The sequence below is a fragment of the Felis catus genome, chromosome C2 (genome assembly GCF_018350175.1).
Source record: "Felis catus isolate Fca126 chromosome C2, F.catus_Fca126_mat1.0, whole genome shotgun sequence".
In the NCBI taxonomy this organism is placed as follows: Eukaryota; Metazoa; Chordata; class Mammalia; order Carnivora; family Felidae; genus Felis; species Felis catus.
Window position 1 is genome coordinate 131,922,642 of NC_058376.1, and position 19,432 is coordinate 131,942,073.

General features: G+C 39.5%; 1 protein-coding gene across 3 annotated transcripts in view; it reads right to left on the reverse strand.

Moving 5' to 3' along the window:
• COL6A5 (collagen type VI alpha 5 chain) overlaps positions 1-19,432 on the reverse strand; it is a 132,577-nt gene that overhangs the window by 13,539 nt on the left and 99,606 nt on the right. For all 3 annotated transcript variants that reach the window (XM_045037623.1, XM_045037622.1, XM_045037621.1), the window contains exons 35-37: positions 18,239-18,898; positions 15,243-15,333; positions 12,335-12,543 (exon numbers count right to left, since the gene is read on the reverse strand). In XM_045037623.1, the coding sequence (XP_044893558.1) occupies positions 12,335-12,543; positions 15,243-15,333; positions 18,239-18,898 (960 nt within the window). The remainder of the gene's footprint in view (positions 1-12,334; positions 12,544-15,242; positions 15,334-18,238; positions 18,899-19,432) is intronic.

Here is a 19,432-nt window from a genome sequence, read left to right on the forward strand (position 1 = left end):
ACAAAATAAGGAGCTCGCGCCATGTTGTAAGTCATCTAATTACTAAGTATACTGTTTAGTTCAGCCGACTCCTTCTTTTTTTTTTTTTTTTTTGTAGCAAGATTTTCTCAATGAAGAAACAGTGCCTTGATTTATATTCTGATGCTAATGTCTTATCTTGCTGCAGATCAGCACTTCAAGAAGCGCTGATCTAAGCCTAGGGGATCATAAAACCACGTCTACAACCATGGGGATAGTGGCAGGTTGGTGAAGCCACAACAGGAAATCCCAGCTTAGAAAGACAGAAAGTAGGTAGCCAATATTCTTTTTACCATGAAAGAAGTGTGTCTATGAACCTAATCAAGCAAGAAGTAGATTTCTAACAGGCAAAAATTTATTGATCTCCATTTGTGCTCAACTGCATTATTAAAGCTTTATATTTATTACTTTATTTACTCCTCACAACAATCCTCGCAAATGAATCAATTAACCTGTATTAATGTCATAAAAACTTGATAATAGAAATAGAATGCAAAACCCACCATGATAGATAATGTTATTAACAGGGCAAAGGCTCCATTAGATGTTTATATGTTCAAATAACTGAATTGCTGGGGTAAGCTACACATTACCTTTTTATCTATTGTTGGATTTTTTTGACAAATAAAAATTATACATAAATTGTAAGGTTTACAGTGTGGTATTTTAATAACACTATACCTTGTGTAATGATTACAACAATCAAGTTAATATTGGATTTGATTTACTTAAAATTTTGTTTTGAATTTTACATCTATGTTTATGAGGAATATTGGCATGTACTTTCATTTTCACATAATGCCTTTGTCTGGTTTTGCTATCATGGTAATCTGGCCTCAAAGAATGAGCTGGAAAAGAATTTCTCCCTCTTTAATTTTCTGTAAGAGTTTGTGTAGAATTAGTATTATTTCTTCCTTAAATGTTTTGTTGAATTTACCAGTGAAGTTATTTTGGCTTCCATATGGGAAATTTTGAACTACAAATCAATTGCTTTAATAAGTTTAGGGCTACTTAGATTACTTCTTGAATGAGCTCTGGTAATTTGTGAAAATTGCAAGAAATCAATCTGTCTATTTCACCTAAGCTACTTTAGAGGCAAAATATTATTTATCATATTCTCTGATTATCCTTTTAATATGTGTAGACTATGTTTACTCTCTCATTCCTGATTTAATAGTGTCTTTTCTTTTTTCCTGGTGAGTTTATCATTTTCTTAAAAAACTTTTAATGTTTGTTTATTTTTGAGAGAGAAACAGAGCACGAGTGCGGAAGGGCAAAGAGAGAGGGAGACACAGAATCTGAAGCAGGCTCCAGGCTCTGAGCCGTCAGCAAAGCTGACAGTCACCCAATTTTATTGACGTTCTCAAAGAAACACCTTTTTGGTTTTACTGATTTTCTCTTTTCTATTTCATTGAGTTCCACTTTAATTTTATTACTTCCTTTCTTCTTCTGCTTACCCTGGGTTCTTTCTTTGCTGATTTCTTGAGGTGAAATTTGAAGTCATTGTTCTGAAAACTTTCTTCTTTACCAATGTAAGTATTTAATGCTATAGATGATCTTGTAAGTATTGCGTTAGTGGAATCTCACAAATTCTGGTATATTGTGATTTTATTTTCACTCATTTCGAAATACTTTCTAATTTCCTTTCTGATTTCTTCTTTGATCATGGATTATTTAGAAGTGTTTCATTTAGTTTCCAAACACTTGAGGATTTTTTGAAGATCTTTCTGCCATTGATTTTTAATTTAATTCTGTTTTGGTCAGAGAATATATTTGGCATGACTTCAATCTCTTAAACTTTTGAGAATTGCTTTATGGCCCACAATATGGACTATCTTGGTGAGTGTTTCATGTGTATTGCAAAGAATGTGAATTTTGTTGTTGTGTGGAGTATTCTATTAATATCCATTAGGTGAGGTTAGTTACTAAGGTTGCTCAAGACCATTGTATCCCTGCTGATAGTCTACCAATTATTGAGAGAGGGTATTGAAACTCTGATGTTCTTTTCACTTTTAAAAAATCTTTTCTCTCCCTTAGTTTTATTTTGGATAATTTCTATTGCCATGTCTTTAAGTTTATTGATATTTTCTTTTACCAAATCTGATTTGCTATTAATCCCATCCAGTGTATTGCTCATCCTAGACATTGCAACTTTTTATCTCTACATATTCTATTTGAATCTTTTTCTTATATCTTGCACATCTCTGCTTAACTTTTTCACATATGGAATATAGTTATAATAACTATTTTGATACCTTTGCTAATTCTAATATCTGTGTCAGTTCCACTTCGTTTTAAGAGTGATTATGTTCTTGATTATGGTCATGCCTTTCATGCTTCTTTTTGTGCCAGATATTGTGAAATGCTCCTTTTTCTGATATGGAATACTTTTGTTTTCCTATAAATATTCATGTTACATGAAAACGGTTTGATCCTTTTGGGTCATGCTATTATGATTTAGGTGGCAAATCTAGAGCAGTGCTTAATTTAAAGCTAATTATTCCCCCCCACTACTGAGACAAGACCTTCCTGAGTTTTCTCCCCTAATACTCTATGAATTATGAGTTTTTCTAGGCTTGCTGGCAGGAAAAAGCATTGTTCCTGGCCCTCTGTGAACAACTGGCACTATTCTGTAATCTTTTCTGATGGTTCTTCCCCCAGGCTTAGGGCATTTCTTCATATGCATGTATCATCACCATTCTGCTGAATAATTAAGGGGACCCTCTGCAGATCTCTGGAGTTCTCTCTCTTTGAAGCTCTCTCCTCTCTGGTATTCTGTCCTGGGAACTCTTACCATCTTGGTCTCCCTGGGTTCTCAGCTCTGCCTCCTCATCTCTAGGAGTGCATTGGGCTCCACTTGAATTCCTCCTTTCTGCACCATGGCAGTAAGCTGGAGCATAGGTTTTACCTCATTTGTTTCTGCCTCTCAGGGATCAATCTTTCAATTCCTGATGTCTAGTGTCCTGAAAACTATTGGGGTGTGTGTGTGTGTGTGTGTGTGTGTGTGTAGAGATATAAATAATATAAATATAAATATAAATATAAATATAAATATAAATATACATATATATAAAATAGATAAGAACTGGCCATTTTGTTTGAGATGTTCCTATGTTCTCTTCCTTTTCACAAAAGGACTAAGGATTCATCATTTATATACCAGATCCTTCCTTTATCAATACACTTGTAGTAACTGAATAGGATTTTGTATTTCACAAGTATGTATAAAACTTGTGGGCCTCCCATTCCCCACCAGGAACCTAGTTTTAAATTCTTCTTAGAATTTTTTTTATCAAGATAAAGGTCTCTAATGAAACTATTAAAGTGCAGACAAAAGCATTTATTTTATATTCTTCCTCGCTGTGATTGCTATGTAACACACTTTAGCCCTAAAACATCACCACCAAAAACACTTCTAGAGTTCTTGGCTATAGTGTATTAGCAACTGTGAAGGTCGGTTAAATAGTCATTTCTGTCATGTTGAAGTTTACCATCCTGGAGTTAACTAACCACCACCTGCTCTGTCATCAGTATCTCTGTTTTCCAACTAAAGCATTCTGGCTTCCTTATAAAGGTCAATCAACACACTTTATCAAAGCACGAGGAAAAGTATTTCACAAATGTTTTGACAGAGGAAGAGGGCTGACTTATGTTAGTGAAATATTTTTTCACACGTGTTCATATCAAAAAGATTACTGGTTTTTCCAATTTTCTCTTTATAACTGAACAAAATCTCAATCCTTTTCCAAAGTACCCAGCAGCATTAATTTCTAATGGGGTGTATTTTCGCCTACAAAAATCGATAAAAATAGGCTGTCTTTCTAAAAATTTTTTTTATGTGTATTCATTTTTGAAAGACGGAGAGAGACAGAGCACAAGCAGGGGTGGGGTGGAGACAGAAGGGGACACAGAATCAGAAGCAGGCTCCAGGCTCTGAGCTGTCAGCACAGAGCCTGACGCGGAATTCGAGCTCACGAACCGTGAGATCATGACCTGAGCCGAAGTCTGACGCTCAACTGACTGAGCCACCCAGGCGCCCCTAGGCTCTCTTTCTATTTACAGGAATAGCATGAAACTCAAGAAGCTAAAAGTGGATGCTTACGGTTAAAAAACTCTAAATTTGTCGAACATAAAGAATGATTTTTCTACTTTGAGTCTAAATTTATTTTACTTAGGGAGAGTGAGCCTTCAAAAATATTTTCCCTCAAGAAAACCTGGCAGGAGTGTGGATACAATATACCCGGAGCTCATGGCAATGCTGTGTATTTTCTGGAAATGTCAAGAAGCCAAATTCCCATCTTCAAGTCTATGGAAGAATTTCCTCAGAATGGCAGAAGAGGAAGGGCTGGCTCACTTTACTGTGGAGGAGGCTTGGAAGGAATGAAGGATCCAGTTAGGTTTCCAGGGAAGCGCCCCCAGAGATTAGCCTAACTCTGGCCAACATGTAAGCCATAACACCATATGTGCTCCAGTAACTTTAGGGAGAAGTGGGGTGGAAAGGGAACTCAGAGAGAAGGGAGAATCTTCAGGACCTGCGCCATTTGGAATGGGATTAAGTATGCTGTGAAGTAGCTATACTGCTTTTCGTGGCCTTCGTGAGAAACCTCAGGATATGCATGAGTTATCCAGTGATCTGGCCCTCTGTCCAGGGGACAAAATGAGCCATATGTTCTCCACAGGCAAGCCACATGTACAACTGAGACTACCTTATGTGCATATTTCTGTCCACATGAGCTGTGGCTGAGAGGTTCAAGTTAACCTTGTTTTGTCAGACTTCCCAGGAGGTTAGCAATGTGTTCTTTGCTGCTTTCCCACCCTCTGAGTATTTAATTGAGCGTTCAGTTCACTTTAGGTCTTGTGCTCAGCTCTACGCATGCCTTCTCTCATTTAACCTTCCACAAGGCACGATGAGGGTGGAATTACCATTATTCCCTTTCTGCAGATGAGCAAGCGGAGGCTTGGAGCGAGTAAATGACTTGGCCAAGAGATGACAGCCTCTAAGGGGAAGAGGCAGGATTTGAGCCCCACACATGTAACTCCTTCAGAACTGGTCATCAGACATAAGAACACTGCAGACACATTAAGGGACACATGAACCACCTCGCCAAAGGCCCTGGGACCTGATCTGAAGAATGAGGTTCTCGGTCAACTGCTATTCCTTCTGACTGAAGCCACTAGAGAAAGTTTTCTTCCAAAAGTAGGCAACTAGATGAATTAAATAAAATTTGCAATTTTGTCTTCTCTAGGCATCGTACGACAGTGGTTATGAGCAGAACCTTTGCGGTTTGTTTGAGTCCTGTCTCTGCCATTTGTTACCTCTGTGACCCTCCGTATCTCAGTTTCATTACTTAAAAACAGTAATAATAAACCATAACCTTATAAGGTTTTTTAGAGAATTAGATAAAGCTTGTACTGTGCCTAACATATCCCGAATACTCCACAAATACAATTTTTAGAGGGAAATAAACAAATGGAAAAGTCCCAGACATCTGAAAATCCTTCCCATGTTACTATATTTCACAAATCAGAATTTCCAGAAGAAAACATGCATAGTCAACTGGTGTTAGTGGAACACAGCTTGCACATGCGTACATGTGTGTGCTCTCAGAAATGAGAAACCTCATTCTGTTGTGTTTATGAATGCTTAACTATGGAGGAGTTGGCAATAATTTATGTACCTTTCCATTTAAAAATGCCACCCCTTGGGGTGCCTGGGTGGCTCAGTCAGTTAAGCATCCAACTTCGGCTCAGGTCATGATCTCATGGTTCGTGTGTTCGAGTTCCATGTCGGGCTCTGTGCTGACAGCTCGGAGCCTGGAGCCTGCTTCGGATTCTGTGTCTTCCTCTCTCTCCAAACCCTCCCCTGCTCGCACTCTGTCTCTCCCTCTCAAAAATAAATAAGCATTAAAAAATTTAAAAAAAACAGGTGCCACCCCTGGCCTGTCCTCCCTCCTGTCTGCTGAGGTCACTGGCCAAGCTCTAAGCTGGGGAAGCGAGGGAGGGAGGCTCAAGAGTATGTGTGACTATGTGTCATGATTTTACACCAAAGAAAAAACCAGACACATTAAAAATTCTCTTGTTTTGTTGTATGAGGTCCTCTCTTCCCCATCTGCCTGAGTAAGTAGAAGGGATGGTCTTAAAATAGATTTCATCCTTTGCCCCCAAAGACTTAGAATGAATACCTTTCTTGGTGTAGACTCTTCTAGGTGGCACTTAGTCTGAAAGACTCACTCTTGCTGTCTGCTTCATGCTCTGAAACAATAGTCTGCAGAAGGTACCAGCATACTGAGAAAAAGTGATGCGTGCCTTAGGAATTATTTAGACCCAAACCACCCAGATCTGGCATTTTAGTCTTCATGGTGTTATTCTGCGCTCTGGCCTCTAAATGAGTTTATAAACAGTTTATGAAATCAATTTATTCTGGCCTGAGTGCCTCTGGATGAGTTTATAAGTAGGAATTTTTTTAAATAAAATTAAATTTTTAAAATAAAATGGCACTACCAAAATGATTTAGAAATAAGTCTCCCAAATGATGACGTGATTGAACTTCTTCTCAAATTTGGCAACTGGATATATTTCTTCATCTGTAAATGCAGACAATGCCATCAGCAAGCAACAGGGAACACACCGATAAAAGTAAGTGGGCATGGGTTTGAATCCTGGCCCTACCACTTAAAGCTCTGTGGCTTGGCTTGAAGTTCTTAACTTTTGCATATTAAATATCCTCATCTGTAAAGCACACAATGTAATAATAATAAAAACGATAGGCTTTTTGGTACAGATTAAATGAAATCATGGATATAATGTGCTTAGCATTGTGCCTGGCACACAGTTGCACTAAGTAAGCAGTAGCTTCTGTGGTTATGGTTATTCCTCACGCATTATTCAATCGTCAAGTGAGATAGTGCCCACAGTGCTTTGAGAATCGTACTGCATGGAATAACCAAAGCATTCCATTTGCACTTTTAATCAAACTGAATACTTTCTGACCACAAGTATCCCTGAAGACCACAAGCTCCTTGAAGACGGGGCCTCTGAGTCTTTAAAACAAAACAAAACAAAAGCTCTCTAACCCCCCCCCCCCCAAAGAGACTAGCTCAGGGCTTAACTCAGAACAGGAGCCAAATACATGTTTGCTACATGAAAGGCCATCTGAGTAATCATATTAGCACAAACGCTTAGTGCTTTCATATAGTTAAGCCCTCAGCGGGGGCTGTCACTATCACCTCCACCCCCATCACCTCCCCACCAACACCAGTATCACCGTCCTGATCATCACCACCCAAGTCTCATACCCTCACCTCCCTCTCTGCCATCAACAATGCCACTATCGCCAACATCTCTACTACACACCTCTACCCCCACCAGCAGCAACGGCTAACACCTTCACCGCCACCACCTCTATGGTGGTGATGCCAACACCATCTCTACCACCACCACCGTCACTATGACCCAATTACTACTTCAAGCCCCCACGTTTTATTCCTTAAGAAAGAGGCCACATAAAAAAATGTCAGTCGTGCTCTAGAGCATTACTTTATCACTTGCGGTAAATAATTGCTTGAGACATACAGAAGCAACCGTCATGTGCATCCGAATTCAAAAAGTCCACACACCTTGAACCATCAGTTCACATTAGTTTTGCCCACATGCAAAACCTTCAAAGAAGACAACCAAAACTGGTCGTCTTAATGTCTTAAGCGGATCAGGAAACTCAGTTGATTCCCCCAAAGAACGTCAAGATGGGTGAGATTTCCTAAGGAGTTCATGAAACATTAAAATTCAGGGGCTCCTGGGTGGCTCAGTTGGTTAAGTGTCGTATTCTCGATTTCAGCCCAGGTCATGATCTCACGGTTCATGGGATTGAGCCTTTATCGGGCTCCACGCTGACAGTGCAGAGCCTGCTTGGGATGCTCTCTCTCTCCCTCTCTCTCTCTGCCCCTCTCCTCATTCGCACATGCTCTCTCCCACTCTCTCTCAAACAAACATTTAAAAAAATAAAATAAAATTCAGGTATGACCACAATTTTATTACTGACCTCCTTTTTAGAATGTATACTGATACGAAAGTAGGACACTTCACTGGTGTTCCATGGGGGACTGAGAAGCCAATTCTGCATTTAATTCCAGCACAGATTTAAATTTAGCAGAAGTCAAGATAACATATTCAAGCTCAGTACATGACAGCAAAAATTAGAAGGTAAGTGTTCAACAAGAGATAAATAAATTCACTCATTGAAAGCAACATTATGAGGATACAGAAAAATCAGTATGAAGCCTGCAGCAATATGTAAAACATATGACATATTACATGGAAAACAGAATATCCAATTGAATGAAACTATGTAAACCTATATGCTATGGAAAAACCAAAGAATATATTCTACACTACAAATAGCTGCTTACTAAATTATTTGAGGTTCTCAACATTCAAATTTTGTACTTTTATAATTTTTAAAAAATCAGCAGAATTTTGAGAGTCTAAGAGTGTAGGGATTGTGAGTCCCTATTTTGAATCTTCCTGAATGACCTTGGGGGCACGAAGTTTCTTCTAAAACAGGGTTTCTCCCACTATTGACAGTTTGGATAATTCTTTGTTGGGAGGGGGAATTCTGGGCATTGTAGGATGTTTAGCAACATCCATGGCCTCTACCCATTAGATGTTAGTAGCACTCTCCAGTTGTGACAACAAAAATCATCTCCAGACATTGCAGTAAGTCTCCTGGGGCAGGTAGAGCGCAATTGCCCTTAGGTGAATTTGCAAGAGGTCATCACTAAATACCTTTTCAGCTCTAATACCCTGTGACTGAGTCGAAGTCAAAAGACATATTGGCTTAAAAAAAAAGAAAAAAAAGCTGATTTGTAGATTGGAAACAGATTAAAGTTAGAAAAATAAAAAATGTAAAACAAAGCTGCAAATTCCCTTAGGCACGATACCAGATTAGCTGAAAGGGAGAAGTGTTGCTTCTCATCACCAGATGAAATTCATTGAAAAGAACATCAGTTGAAGTTATCCTATGGCCTGAGACCCCTTAAAGCTATGAGCGAACCCTAGGCTGAATTTGGGTTAATATTTAATGTTTCATTACAAATTATCCTGTCCTTTAATCTTGAAAGTAGACTGACTGTATCTTAAACATTGGTCAACATAGCATACTTGATGCAAGTGCTATGCTTACCAGTGGGTCAACACTTGCAAGATGCTTAGAATTAAACCACCCATTTTTCATTACATAATTCCAAAGAACTCATGTATTTCATTGGCACATAATTAGGAAGGACTGAATTTTCCAAAGAATTTTTATATGGCAGATGTTGTGGTCAAAATGCATGATATTATCTCTACATTATCTCTATGTATATAGATCTTAAAAAGTGTTTTTGTTAGATGTTAGATGGAGGGAGGGATGACTGTTCAGTGGTCTTAGATGAATAAAATAAAACCGTAACGCAGTTCACCTGGAATCCTTCGGAAACGGGACACCCACTTCTGTTCTGTGATACTAGACATTCGATTGCTTTCGGCTCCATTGAGAACGTAAAGCAAATCCGGGACCCAAAGTGGTAGGGTAAGCAGTAGTTCTGAAGACAACCTGTGTAAGAGTCTCCTGTGCTGCTGGTGAAAACTCAGATTGCTGAACCCCAGCCCCAGAGTTTCTGACTTAGTGGGTCTGGGATGGATGCTGAGAAGCTGCATTTCTAACGAGTTTCCAGGGGCTGCTCATGCTGCTGGTTTAGGGACCACCCTTTGAGAATCCCTGGGATAGTGGATCTCAAACTTGAGGACATACCAAAATCATCAGTGGTTTTAAAGCCCGTAGCCTTTCTTCGCCACTCAAACCCCTAAATATAAAGCAGTCGTTCTGAGGAGGGTTTAGCAATCCGTGCTTAGGAAGGACTTACAGGTGATTCTGATACGGACTGTTCTTTAGCTGCTGATAAGGACTGGAGAGGGCCAGGAAAGGTGATGGAATTGAAGGCAAACTTGGAAATCAGAGCAGGTGGTAAGAAGCAAAGGGATGGGCACAGGTAGAGAGATGGTGATTATGCTTCCTGTGAAAGATACACAACTCACTGCCAGTGCACGGGACTCTGGCAACTATACTTTTCTTAAACAGTTCAGATTCCCACTTTCCCCCAAGACTCTCAGTTCAAGAGCAGGAAAAGCAGCCATCAGCATCACATTACAAATGAGTAATAAGCACAGCATATGGAGGTGCTTATGCAAGTTATCAACCTTTCCTTTGTGCCATACATCTGAAACTAATCAAAGCTCATCTCTTAGCAACTGAATACAATATCTGAACCACAATGTACTTTCCGAGGACAGCACATTATATACAAAGTTCTCAGCAGGTTTTCGCAACTGGCTAAAGATGATGAAAGAAAGAGAAGGAGGGAAGGAGGGAGGGAGGAAGAAAGGAAGGAAAGAGAAGGAAGGAAAGGGAAGAAAAGAAAGGGAAGGAAGGAAGGAATGAAGGAAGGGAGGGAGGAAGAAAAAAAAGAAAATAGCACAAAGTCCCTAGACAACAGTCATGATCTGAAACTCAAGACTTATTTTAAAGGTTAAAATATATATATTATCCTTAGGTCTGACACTCACACCGTTTGCAGGCACCACAACATGACAATATCCTCCACAGAACTCCCAATACACTTCAACCCATTCCAGGAGAAATGAAGTGGGGAGGGGCAACTAACAGTCTACATTTTTTCCTACGAGAGCCATGTACAATTGTTTGTTCAGCCAAAATGGACCTTCCGCTGGCTACAAGTATCTCAGTTCTCCAACATCTGGAAAACCAAATGAAAAGTCTTTCTAATATTACTGAACAATGGTTGTTAAAAATGGCAACAGGCGCGCCTGGGTGACTTAGTCGGTTAGGCGTCCGACTTTGGCTCAGGTCATGATCTCACAGTTCATGGGTTCAAGCCCCGCTTCAGACTCTGTGCTGATAGCTAGGGCCTGGAGCCTGCTTTAGATTTGTTCTCTCTCTCTCTCTCTCTCTCTGCCCCTCCCCTGCTCATACTCTGTCTCTCTCTCTCAAAAATAAATAAATAAACATTTTAAAAAATGGCAACAAGGATGAGTTTCTTTTTCTTTTTTTCTTAAATATCCAGTCATATCTGTCTTTTCCTGAAAAGATTCACATTTCTGAATTCTTAGACTTTAGAATGCTTACCTCTAATGAAACAATCACAATTGACGTTTGGTATTCTAACCCTGTCAAACAACTTATTTTTTTTTTCTTTTTCTTCTTTTTAAACCAAACCATCATAAATTCCTATACCATATCATTGAAATGAACACCCAAAATTAGCTATATCCATTAAAAAGAAGTATTCTATTCTCTTGCTTGAGCTATGTCTATAGGATAATAAAAATTGTTTAAAAATAGACACAGTTGAATGTCATGATGCCACAGCATTACACACATTTGGTTTTACTGCATTACCTCTTTTTTTAAGCCTTATGTTTCAACCAATGACTGACCTTTTTATTCTTAATTCTAGCTTCAAAAGGGAAAGTTCAGTTGTTTTTGCGATAAATTCAAATATTTATATTTCATAAGGAGGGGGACAATTTATCCAAGGAAATCGCTGAGAATGAGTATGATAAGTGGCACGAAATTGGCCCCTTTTTCTATTAAACTTGTGCAGTCTAACAACATACATGATACTTAGGACATAATGCTTGAAATGCGAGCATTCTGGCCAAAGGAGCATTTTGGAAGCCCGTAGGTGCACAGCTGAAATGGTTGAAGTCTGTTTAGAACGTCACCCTTTTCAGTGAAGACACAGACAAAAGTCCTCTGTGTCTGATTGGTTTGAAACTATTAAACCTGCCGGAAGATAACGGTTTCTTGCTTTGCCATTCAGAGTAGGCCGCGGGGACGTCTGTGCTCTGTCATTTCCAAGTACCTCCAACATAACACACCTTCTCATGCAATTGCAATGTCTGAGGCCCTGGCCTGGCCAACTCTTAAAGTGATTTCAATCCTTCCTTTGCTCCAATGTTCTCTGTATTTTTTCCTTCTACTACATCACACTAACCTGTTAAGCTGTGGAGGCTAGAGAAATCTCAAGTTAGGTGAGAGTATCAGGGACATTTCTTAGAGCTTGTATCAGTGATCTCCTCAGTGGTGCCTGTTGCCGTCTAAATCTTCCTTTTCAATAAAAGCCGTTGCAGCTACTATGTTGAACTCGAGAAAAGCTGCTTTAGATAACACGATTCATTTTACTTGATTCTCTGCTAGTGTTAAAAGATGAGGACCCCGTCATTTAAAAATGTCCATCATCACTTTTCATTTCCTTACCAGAAGTGAAACTTGCAATTTCTTCAGAATCCTGACCTTTTTCATATTTAATCGTTAATTCTTGTGGCATCAGCATGTGGCTTGCGATGTAAACCAAGTGGTCACTTCCACTGTCCTCCAACACAAAGGATGAGTCTTTCCCAGCACTTAATTCCTGGCCAGGGAAGCTGTTCTCTCCCGAAGAAACCTCATGTGGCTCAGGAGTCAATCTAGCAGATAAAATGGAAAGCTTTAGGTGAATCTCCACAGCTTTGGGAATGCAAATAAGATTTCCTAACAATGTGATATATTACTTAATCATTTCTTTTTTTTTCTTTTTTTTTTTTTTTTTTTTTGTATTTTTGGGACAGAGAGAGCCAGAGCATGAACGGGGGAGGGGAAGAGAGAGAGGGAGACACAGAATCGGAAACAGGCTCCAGGCTCCGAGCTATCAGCCCAGAGCCTGACGCGGGGCTCGAACTCACGGACCGTGAGATCGTGACCTGGCTGAAGTCGGACGCTTAACCGACTGCGCCACCCAGGCGCCCCATTACTTAATCATTTCTTAAAAGAAATACAGGTGATAAAAATCTAAATGCATTTCAATACAATTATTAAGATTTTCTTATTTTAAAAAAGTATAAACTGATAAATAAAAATTCCCATTTATCCTTCTTTTTCCCCCATCTGCTTATTGCCTAATGACCATTACTTTGGAATAAACCAAGTCTGATTGGTGACAGAGTATTAGATAAATGTCAAGAACCTCTATCATAGGTTATTTGGAACCACCATATAATCCCTCATATTGATATCAATCCCCATAGAAAATACAGAAAATAGTAATTTACCAAAAACTGTTCTGAGAAGAATAAGACGGTACAAAACTTACCTCATTGACATCATAGCTCTTAAAATGGTATTACATTTATGGTCTTAGGAGTTTAAGAATTCTTTATAACTTGGTAACACTGTGTTTTTGTTTAGATGATGACAGAAAACACATTCAATACAAGTTGATTGTTACTTTTATTCTATTTAGGCACCTTTATGCAATTTCAATGTCCATGTTCACATCTGTGTTTGCTACTAATATTCAGCACCCAGGAGTATTATTGCCTTAACTGTTGAGAGTTAATGAGGAAAGGGAAAAAAGTCAGATACGACACATGAATAATACGTTCAGCCCAAGTGAAAGCCAAATGATATCATGACACACAATATGCATAATTCTGCAACAGTACCAGGTAAGGACAAGGGGTGAGGAATTAAGACATCATGCAACAGAGTAGACAAGCTGAAAGCAGACGTACCTCTGCAACATGCATCATATTTTAGATTCGTTTATCAATATGTACTGTATTTTTTTTTAGTTTTCAGGAATTTTATTTTGGCAAAGCAGAATCATCCGTTATCTTAAATTAGTGTTTTAAATTTGTGTTTTGGGGCGCCTGGGTGGCGCAGTCGGTTAAGCGTCCGACTTCAGCCAGGTCACGATCTCGCGGTCCGGGAGTTCGAGCCCCGCGCCGGGCTCTGGGCTGATGGCTCGGAGCCTGGAGCCTGTTTCCGATTCTGTGTCTCTCTCTCTCTCTGCCCCTCCCCCATTCATGCTCTGTCTCTCTCTGTCCCAAAAATAAATAAAAACGTTGAAAAAAAAATTTAAAAAAAAATTTGTGTTTTGCTGGGTTTGCTTGGATGTGATGCACATTTTTTTTAGTCTGATAGTGGCACAAGAACTGTAAACATAGCATTTAGGTTTACATGTTCGAGTAACATTATAATATTTTGTCGGCAGTTCCGTAAGAATGGATTTGCCTTTAAGTGAACTCATGACTTATCCAATGTAGGGAAATACTGCTTCACGTGACATCAGTGCCATATTAGTCTTCATGTGTTGGCTGCTGGACGCTTTCTTGCTAAACTACCAAGTAAATGCAATCTGACATTATAGGAATACGTACTTGCATGAGTTCTGAGAATGCTTCGTCTCGCTGTTTTGCTTCTGGATGTGTGTAAGAGACCTTATCTGTTCTGAGAAGCTCTTTGCTTAATTGCAATCTGAGAGGAAGGAGTAATTATGGGCTTAAATCTAGGCTTTTGCAAGGCTGCAGTCAGGGATCCGAGCTTGGGGAAATAAAGAGAGAAGTACAGAGAAACCAAAAGGGCTACTCATTCTGTTTGAGCTTCAAGATTCATTCTAATTATTCACATTGTTATTTAGGATACGACTTTAAGAAAAAATACTTACATGTGCACTTTAAGAAAAAATACTTACATGTGCAATTACGGTGTGGGGTCTTTTATGCTATCTTTTGGGGTATGAAACAATGAATCATATGCAACCCCAGACTTGGGTGAGACATGACATTGGGATATACTCTAATAAGTGCCTCCACAGTGGTGTAAGAAGGTACAAGAAAGTAAGGACTTTGAAAGTAAAAATGGGCTTCAAAGAGGAGACAGCTTCAATCAGGGCCATGGTTGATGGGTAAGATCTCACTGGTAGCAACAGAGTTCCAGGCGGTGTGACCAGAAACCCAGGAGGGTGAAGCAACGGTTCACACAAGGCAGACAAGACTCCAATGTGACCAGAACTTAGTGCTGACGGTGTGGAGAGAGGAGAAGGGAGGCCAAGGTGGTTGAGCCAAAACTCTGGGTTCTATTCTGGGGAACATTTCAATGTGGGAATTTCTCAGGAAACCATGAATTGAAAGACAAATTTGTAATAAAGCCCATGAGGATGTTATAGACATATCAATCCGGAAAGCACAGTTGCCGCATAACAAGTGCTACAGAAAATGGAATACATGAAAAGCCTTTACTTCAGAGACCTTATTAGCCTCCTCAACCTAATAACCCACCGTCAGCCAGTTGTATACCCATGAGTCAATTAACAGTCCCTTGTACATATAAGAGCTTTCTAACTCACAGGAAATCGCTGTATTGATTATCCTCTCCTTCTGAACCGATGAGTCTACAGGCATTCTCAAGCATTGGTGGTGGGTACTGGTTGAATCCCCCTATTGAGAGAGCAAAGTTATAGTTTCTGATTTTGAAATCAGAAATTAGGTTTGCTAAGGAACAAGAATCTCAACAGGAATTGGCTTGACGCAATAAATGTCACTAAAATATTTCAGCAAAACTTGGCTGGGGTGCACACAGAAAATAGTAGCAACTAGAAATAGCATTCAAAATTTGATTTCAGAGGGCTTTGCAGCCAAAGAATTACTAGGCTCATGGAAACAAACCTCCTTGAATTGTTCATTTAAGGGTTAATTGTGAGGCAGAGACACGTGATTTCCACATGCTCAGGCTAACAGAATCTAAGGGAAATTTTATTCTGAAGGGCGTTTCCACTCAGATTTATGCTAATAGATCAAACATAGAAAAGGTAGCATTTTATTACATGATGCTATTTCTGTGCTTCTGCGCCCATTAATGTGGATTTCCTAGGAGGAAAATAATCAAAGAAAAGATTTTAGCTTACTGATGTAAATAGCATGCCCCGTTATCCCCTCGCCATTGCTTTTCTATAAGCTATGGAATATTAAGAAGCGTATCAATTTTTCCCTTCATTCAGGAAAATATTTTTTAAAGGAGGCTTTTGGCCACTGAATGAGCCACAATGCCATGAAAATATTTCAGAATGTTTGTGGTTTCATAACAATTGTACTTCTTTAGTTCTTAGAGGAACATTTTTTCCCCTTTCTCTGAAATGACACTATGTCGTCTAATCAATCGCATTTGACAGCTGCTATTAGTGAGGCAGGAACTGTGATACAGGTGGTATTTCCCGTGCGTGTGGGAAGAGCAAACGTGTCAGCACCAAAGCTTATAGAATAAGGGTCAGTAGTTTAGAAAAAATTCCCAGAAGTATGAGTAGAGGAGTCTTTTAACTCCTACAAACCAAGTGGTTATAGGACGAATTGGATACATCTAGCAACACTGTGAAGGCGGAAATCAAAAATAAGCTAGCGCTAATAACTGCAACCTGAGGCATCCACCAAGTCCAGCTTTAATTATTCTATAGTCTTTTAAAAGTGCTGTGTCATCATCAATCTTGATGACTTAAAGAACAATATTGCATGGAACAAGACAATCAATTCACAAGGTATCAGTGAATCTGAGTCAAGAAATAGCTCACAGGAATCCAATTTTGAATATAAAGACATTTTAGGAATGCCTCCACCAGTCTATTTTATACATATTCCCTTTTGATGCATGCACAAGAGTGATATCTGATAGTCTATCTAAAATTTGAACTCTTTTAATTACTATAAAATATAAAACTCTAATAGGCAAGTTGGTACCAATAGTTGATTGGAAGCACTTTTTCTTGCTTTTTACGTAACATAATGGAATATCATACAACCGAAGGCATTTAAAGAAAGAACATGATGTTCCCAAGAGGGAAGGTGTTGGGATTCTTCAATCAAATATGAGTTACAGCAAAAAGGTGGAGCTCTCTCTGCAATGGAGAGTGAACTTTCAAGATACCGCCACAATGGTACTGTTGGAGATTCCTTGAATGTCAGGGAAACTTTGGAGTTCAAGGGTAGTGAGGTTGGCTCCAGCAGAACCAAGGTCTACACCTGGTAGAGTCTCAGAAGGAAAAGGTTCAGCCCTGATTCTATGGGATGCCCTAGAGGCAGGGTTTCTCAATTTTAGTGCTATTGACAATTTGGGCTGGACCATCTTTTGCTTTACGGAGGAGGGGATGGTATCCTGCGTCACTGGAGGATGTTTAGCAGCATCCCTGGTCTCTAAGCCCTAGATGCTAGTATCCTTTCCCTCAGTTGTGACAAAAAAAAAAGTATCTCCAGACATTTCCAAATGTCTGGGGGACAACATCATCCCCAGTTGAGAACTATTGCTCTAGAAAGAATATTTCTCAAACCATTTGTGGGGAAGGTATTTTTACTTCTCATCCTTTGCAGACTGATACTTGTGGTTTCTATCTTGTTATGTGAGACAGAGTACACTGCTCACGCACTTGTATGCTGTGGCAATGTCAAATTGCTTTAAGTTTCTAGATGTTTATTCTCAATTTCTGAACTTCTCTCTTGCAGATCAGTTGGTGGACTAGCACCCATCCTAGTGACATTTTGTAGTGCATTGGCCTAGAGCCTTCCTACTCACAATGTCATTCTTGGCCCAGGAGCACGGACATCACGGGAGAGACTGTTAGAAATGCAGAATCTCAGGCTCCACCCTATACATACTGAACTGGGACCTGCATTTTAGCAAGATTCCTATGTGATTTGTATGCTTAGACTCTTCGGGAATAGCACAGGACTGTGCCATCTTTAAACCTTCATACAGGTCTCCAGGGCGTGCCAAACCAGGTATTGGGGGTGCCTGGGTAGCTCAGTCAGTTAAGCTTCTGACTCTTGGTTTCAGCTCATGAACTCGCAGTTCATGAATCCAAGCCCAGCACTGACAGTGTGGAGCCTGCTTGGGATTCTCTCTCTCACCCTCTCTCTCTCTCCTACCCCTCCTCTGCTCATGCATTCTCTCTCTCTCTCTCTCTCTCTCTCTCTCTCTCTCTCAAAATACATACATAAACTTAAAAAAAAAGAAAGTAAACCAAGTGCAGTAGGGAAAACTTTTATGTAAATACTCATCAAAGAGCTGCTAAAACTTCTTCAGGTTGAACAAATGTGGCTCTGGAGACCTCCAATCACTCTGTGCTTTCTAGTCCTGAGATCTAATGTAAAAGACATTCTATCGTGAAAAAAAGTCTCACCACATTATAACCAAGGTAAAAACAGGATATAACCAGGATATGTCTCATCTCTGTCTCCATCGCACCATCCAATGGGTATATTTGGGTTAGCTCTAGATTCAAAGATGTGTTAGGCTATCAATGCTATTAGCAAACACTAATTTATTAAAACAAAGAAGAAAAACAAAATAATGGCTTACGTCTGACAGAGTGAACAAATGGCTTTAAAAACTTCGTAATATAATTCAGGTCTGGTTTATGAATCCTCCCAAGCTGTATCAGATGGTGATCAAGTGGGTGGCTGGCTAACTCCTCTATGCCGTCCTTATGCGCAGAGCCCAGGGAGATCACAAACATGACGTAGCCTTGACACTTGGCCCTCAGAGCCACTTTCTTTACGAAATCCTTGCTCTCACGATATTCTCCAGCTGAGATCACAAAGATGACCTTGTGTCTTCTCAAGTTGGGTGTCTGTGCGAAGAGATTCTCCATGACCCATTGTAGGGTGTGGCCAATAGTGGCTTCTCCTTTTAGCTGTTGGAGGGAAGTCTGGATGTGCCTCTTCATTAGGACTTGGTTGTCATAAGTTATAAACTCAAACTCCGTTTTTACCACACCCTTCCTTCTCCTGGAACTATCCCAAGGAGAATAGCCCAACAAGGCAATCCTATCACCAAAGTCTGAGGTTTTAGGTTCTGAGGCAACCTCGAAGTTGTCAATCATAGAGCTCACCAAGGTTTTCACAGCCTTAAACTCATCACTTGCTATAGTCCGAGAACTGTCTAAGAGGAAGGCTACATCCATGTATGAATTTTCAGGTAAAAAAACCTCTTTGATGCAATCACTTGGAAAACATTTATCTGGAAAGATATAGAGAGACTTATCAACGGTTCAATGTCTGCACAACAAGACACTGTTGTTTGAGATCTTATTCAAGGGACTCAGTAACTGATTACCAAGAGTTAATAATCTGACCAATACCTCTTTAATCTCACATTATTTAAGTTAATGAGGAATTCTCAATGTCCCAAAATTTCTGTGGCCACTAGAGGACAATTTGGGAAGGTCTTTTTGGAAGCAGATGTAGGAAGCACGCAGGCTTGAAGTCTACGAGTCACGTCTAAACTCATTTAGAAAACATTTTCAGTATTTTAGAGATTTTTGATACAAACTACCAAACTGTCCCCAAGAAAAGCCACATCATTTGGGAGAATATTCTAAACAACTTTCACCTTCTGTGGAAGCTCTAAATGTTACAAAGATTAAAACTCTGATGTATGGCATTGAAAGACTAGGAAACTTAAAATAGAATCTATGATCAAAACTAGAAATATCTGATAAGGCCAGATTTAATAATTCGCTCAGAAGGCATTTTTTTCTGCATGATAAATTCT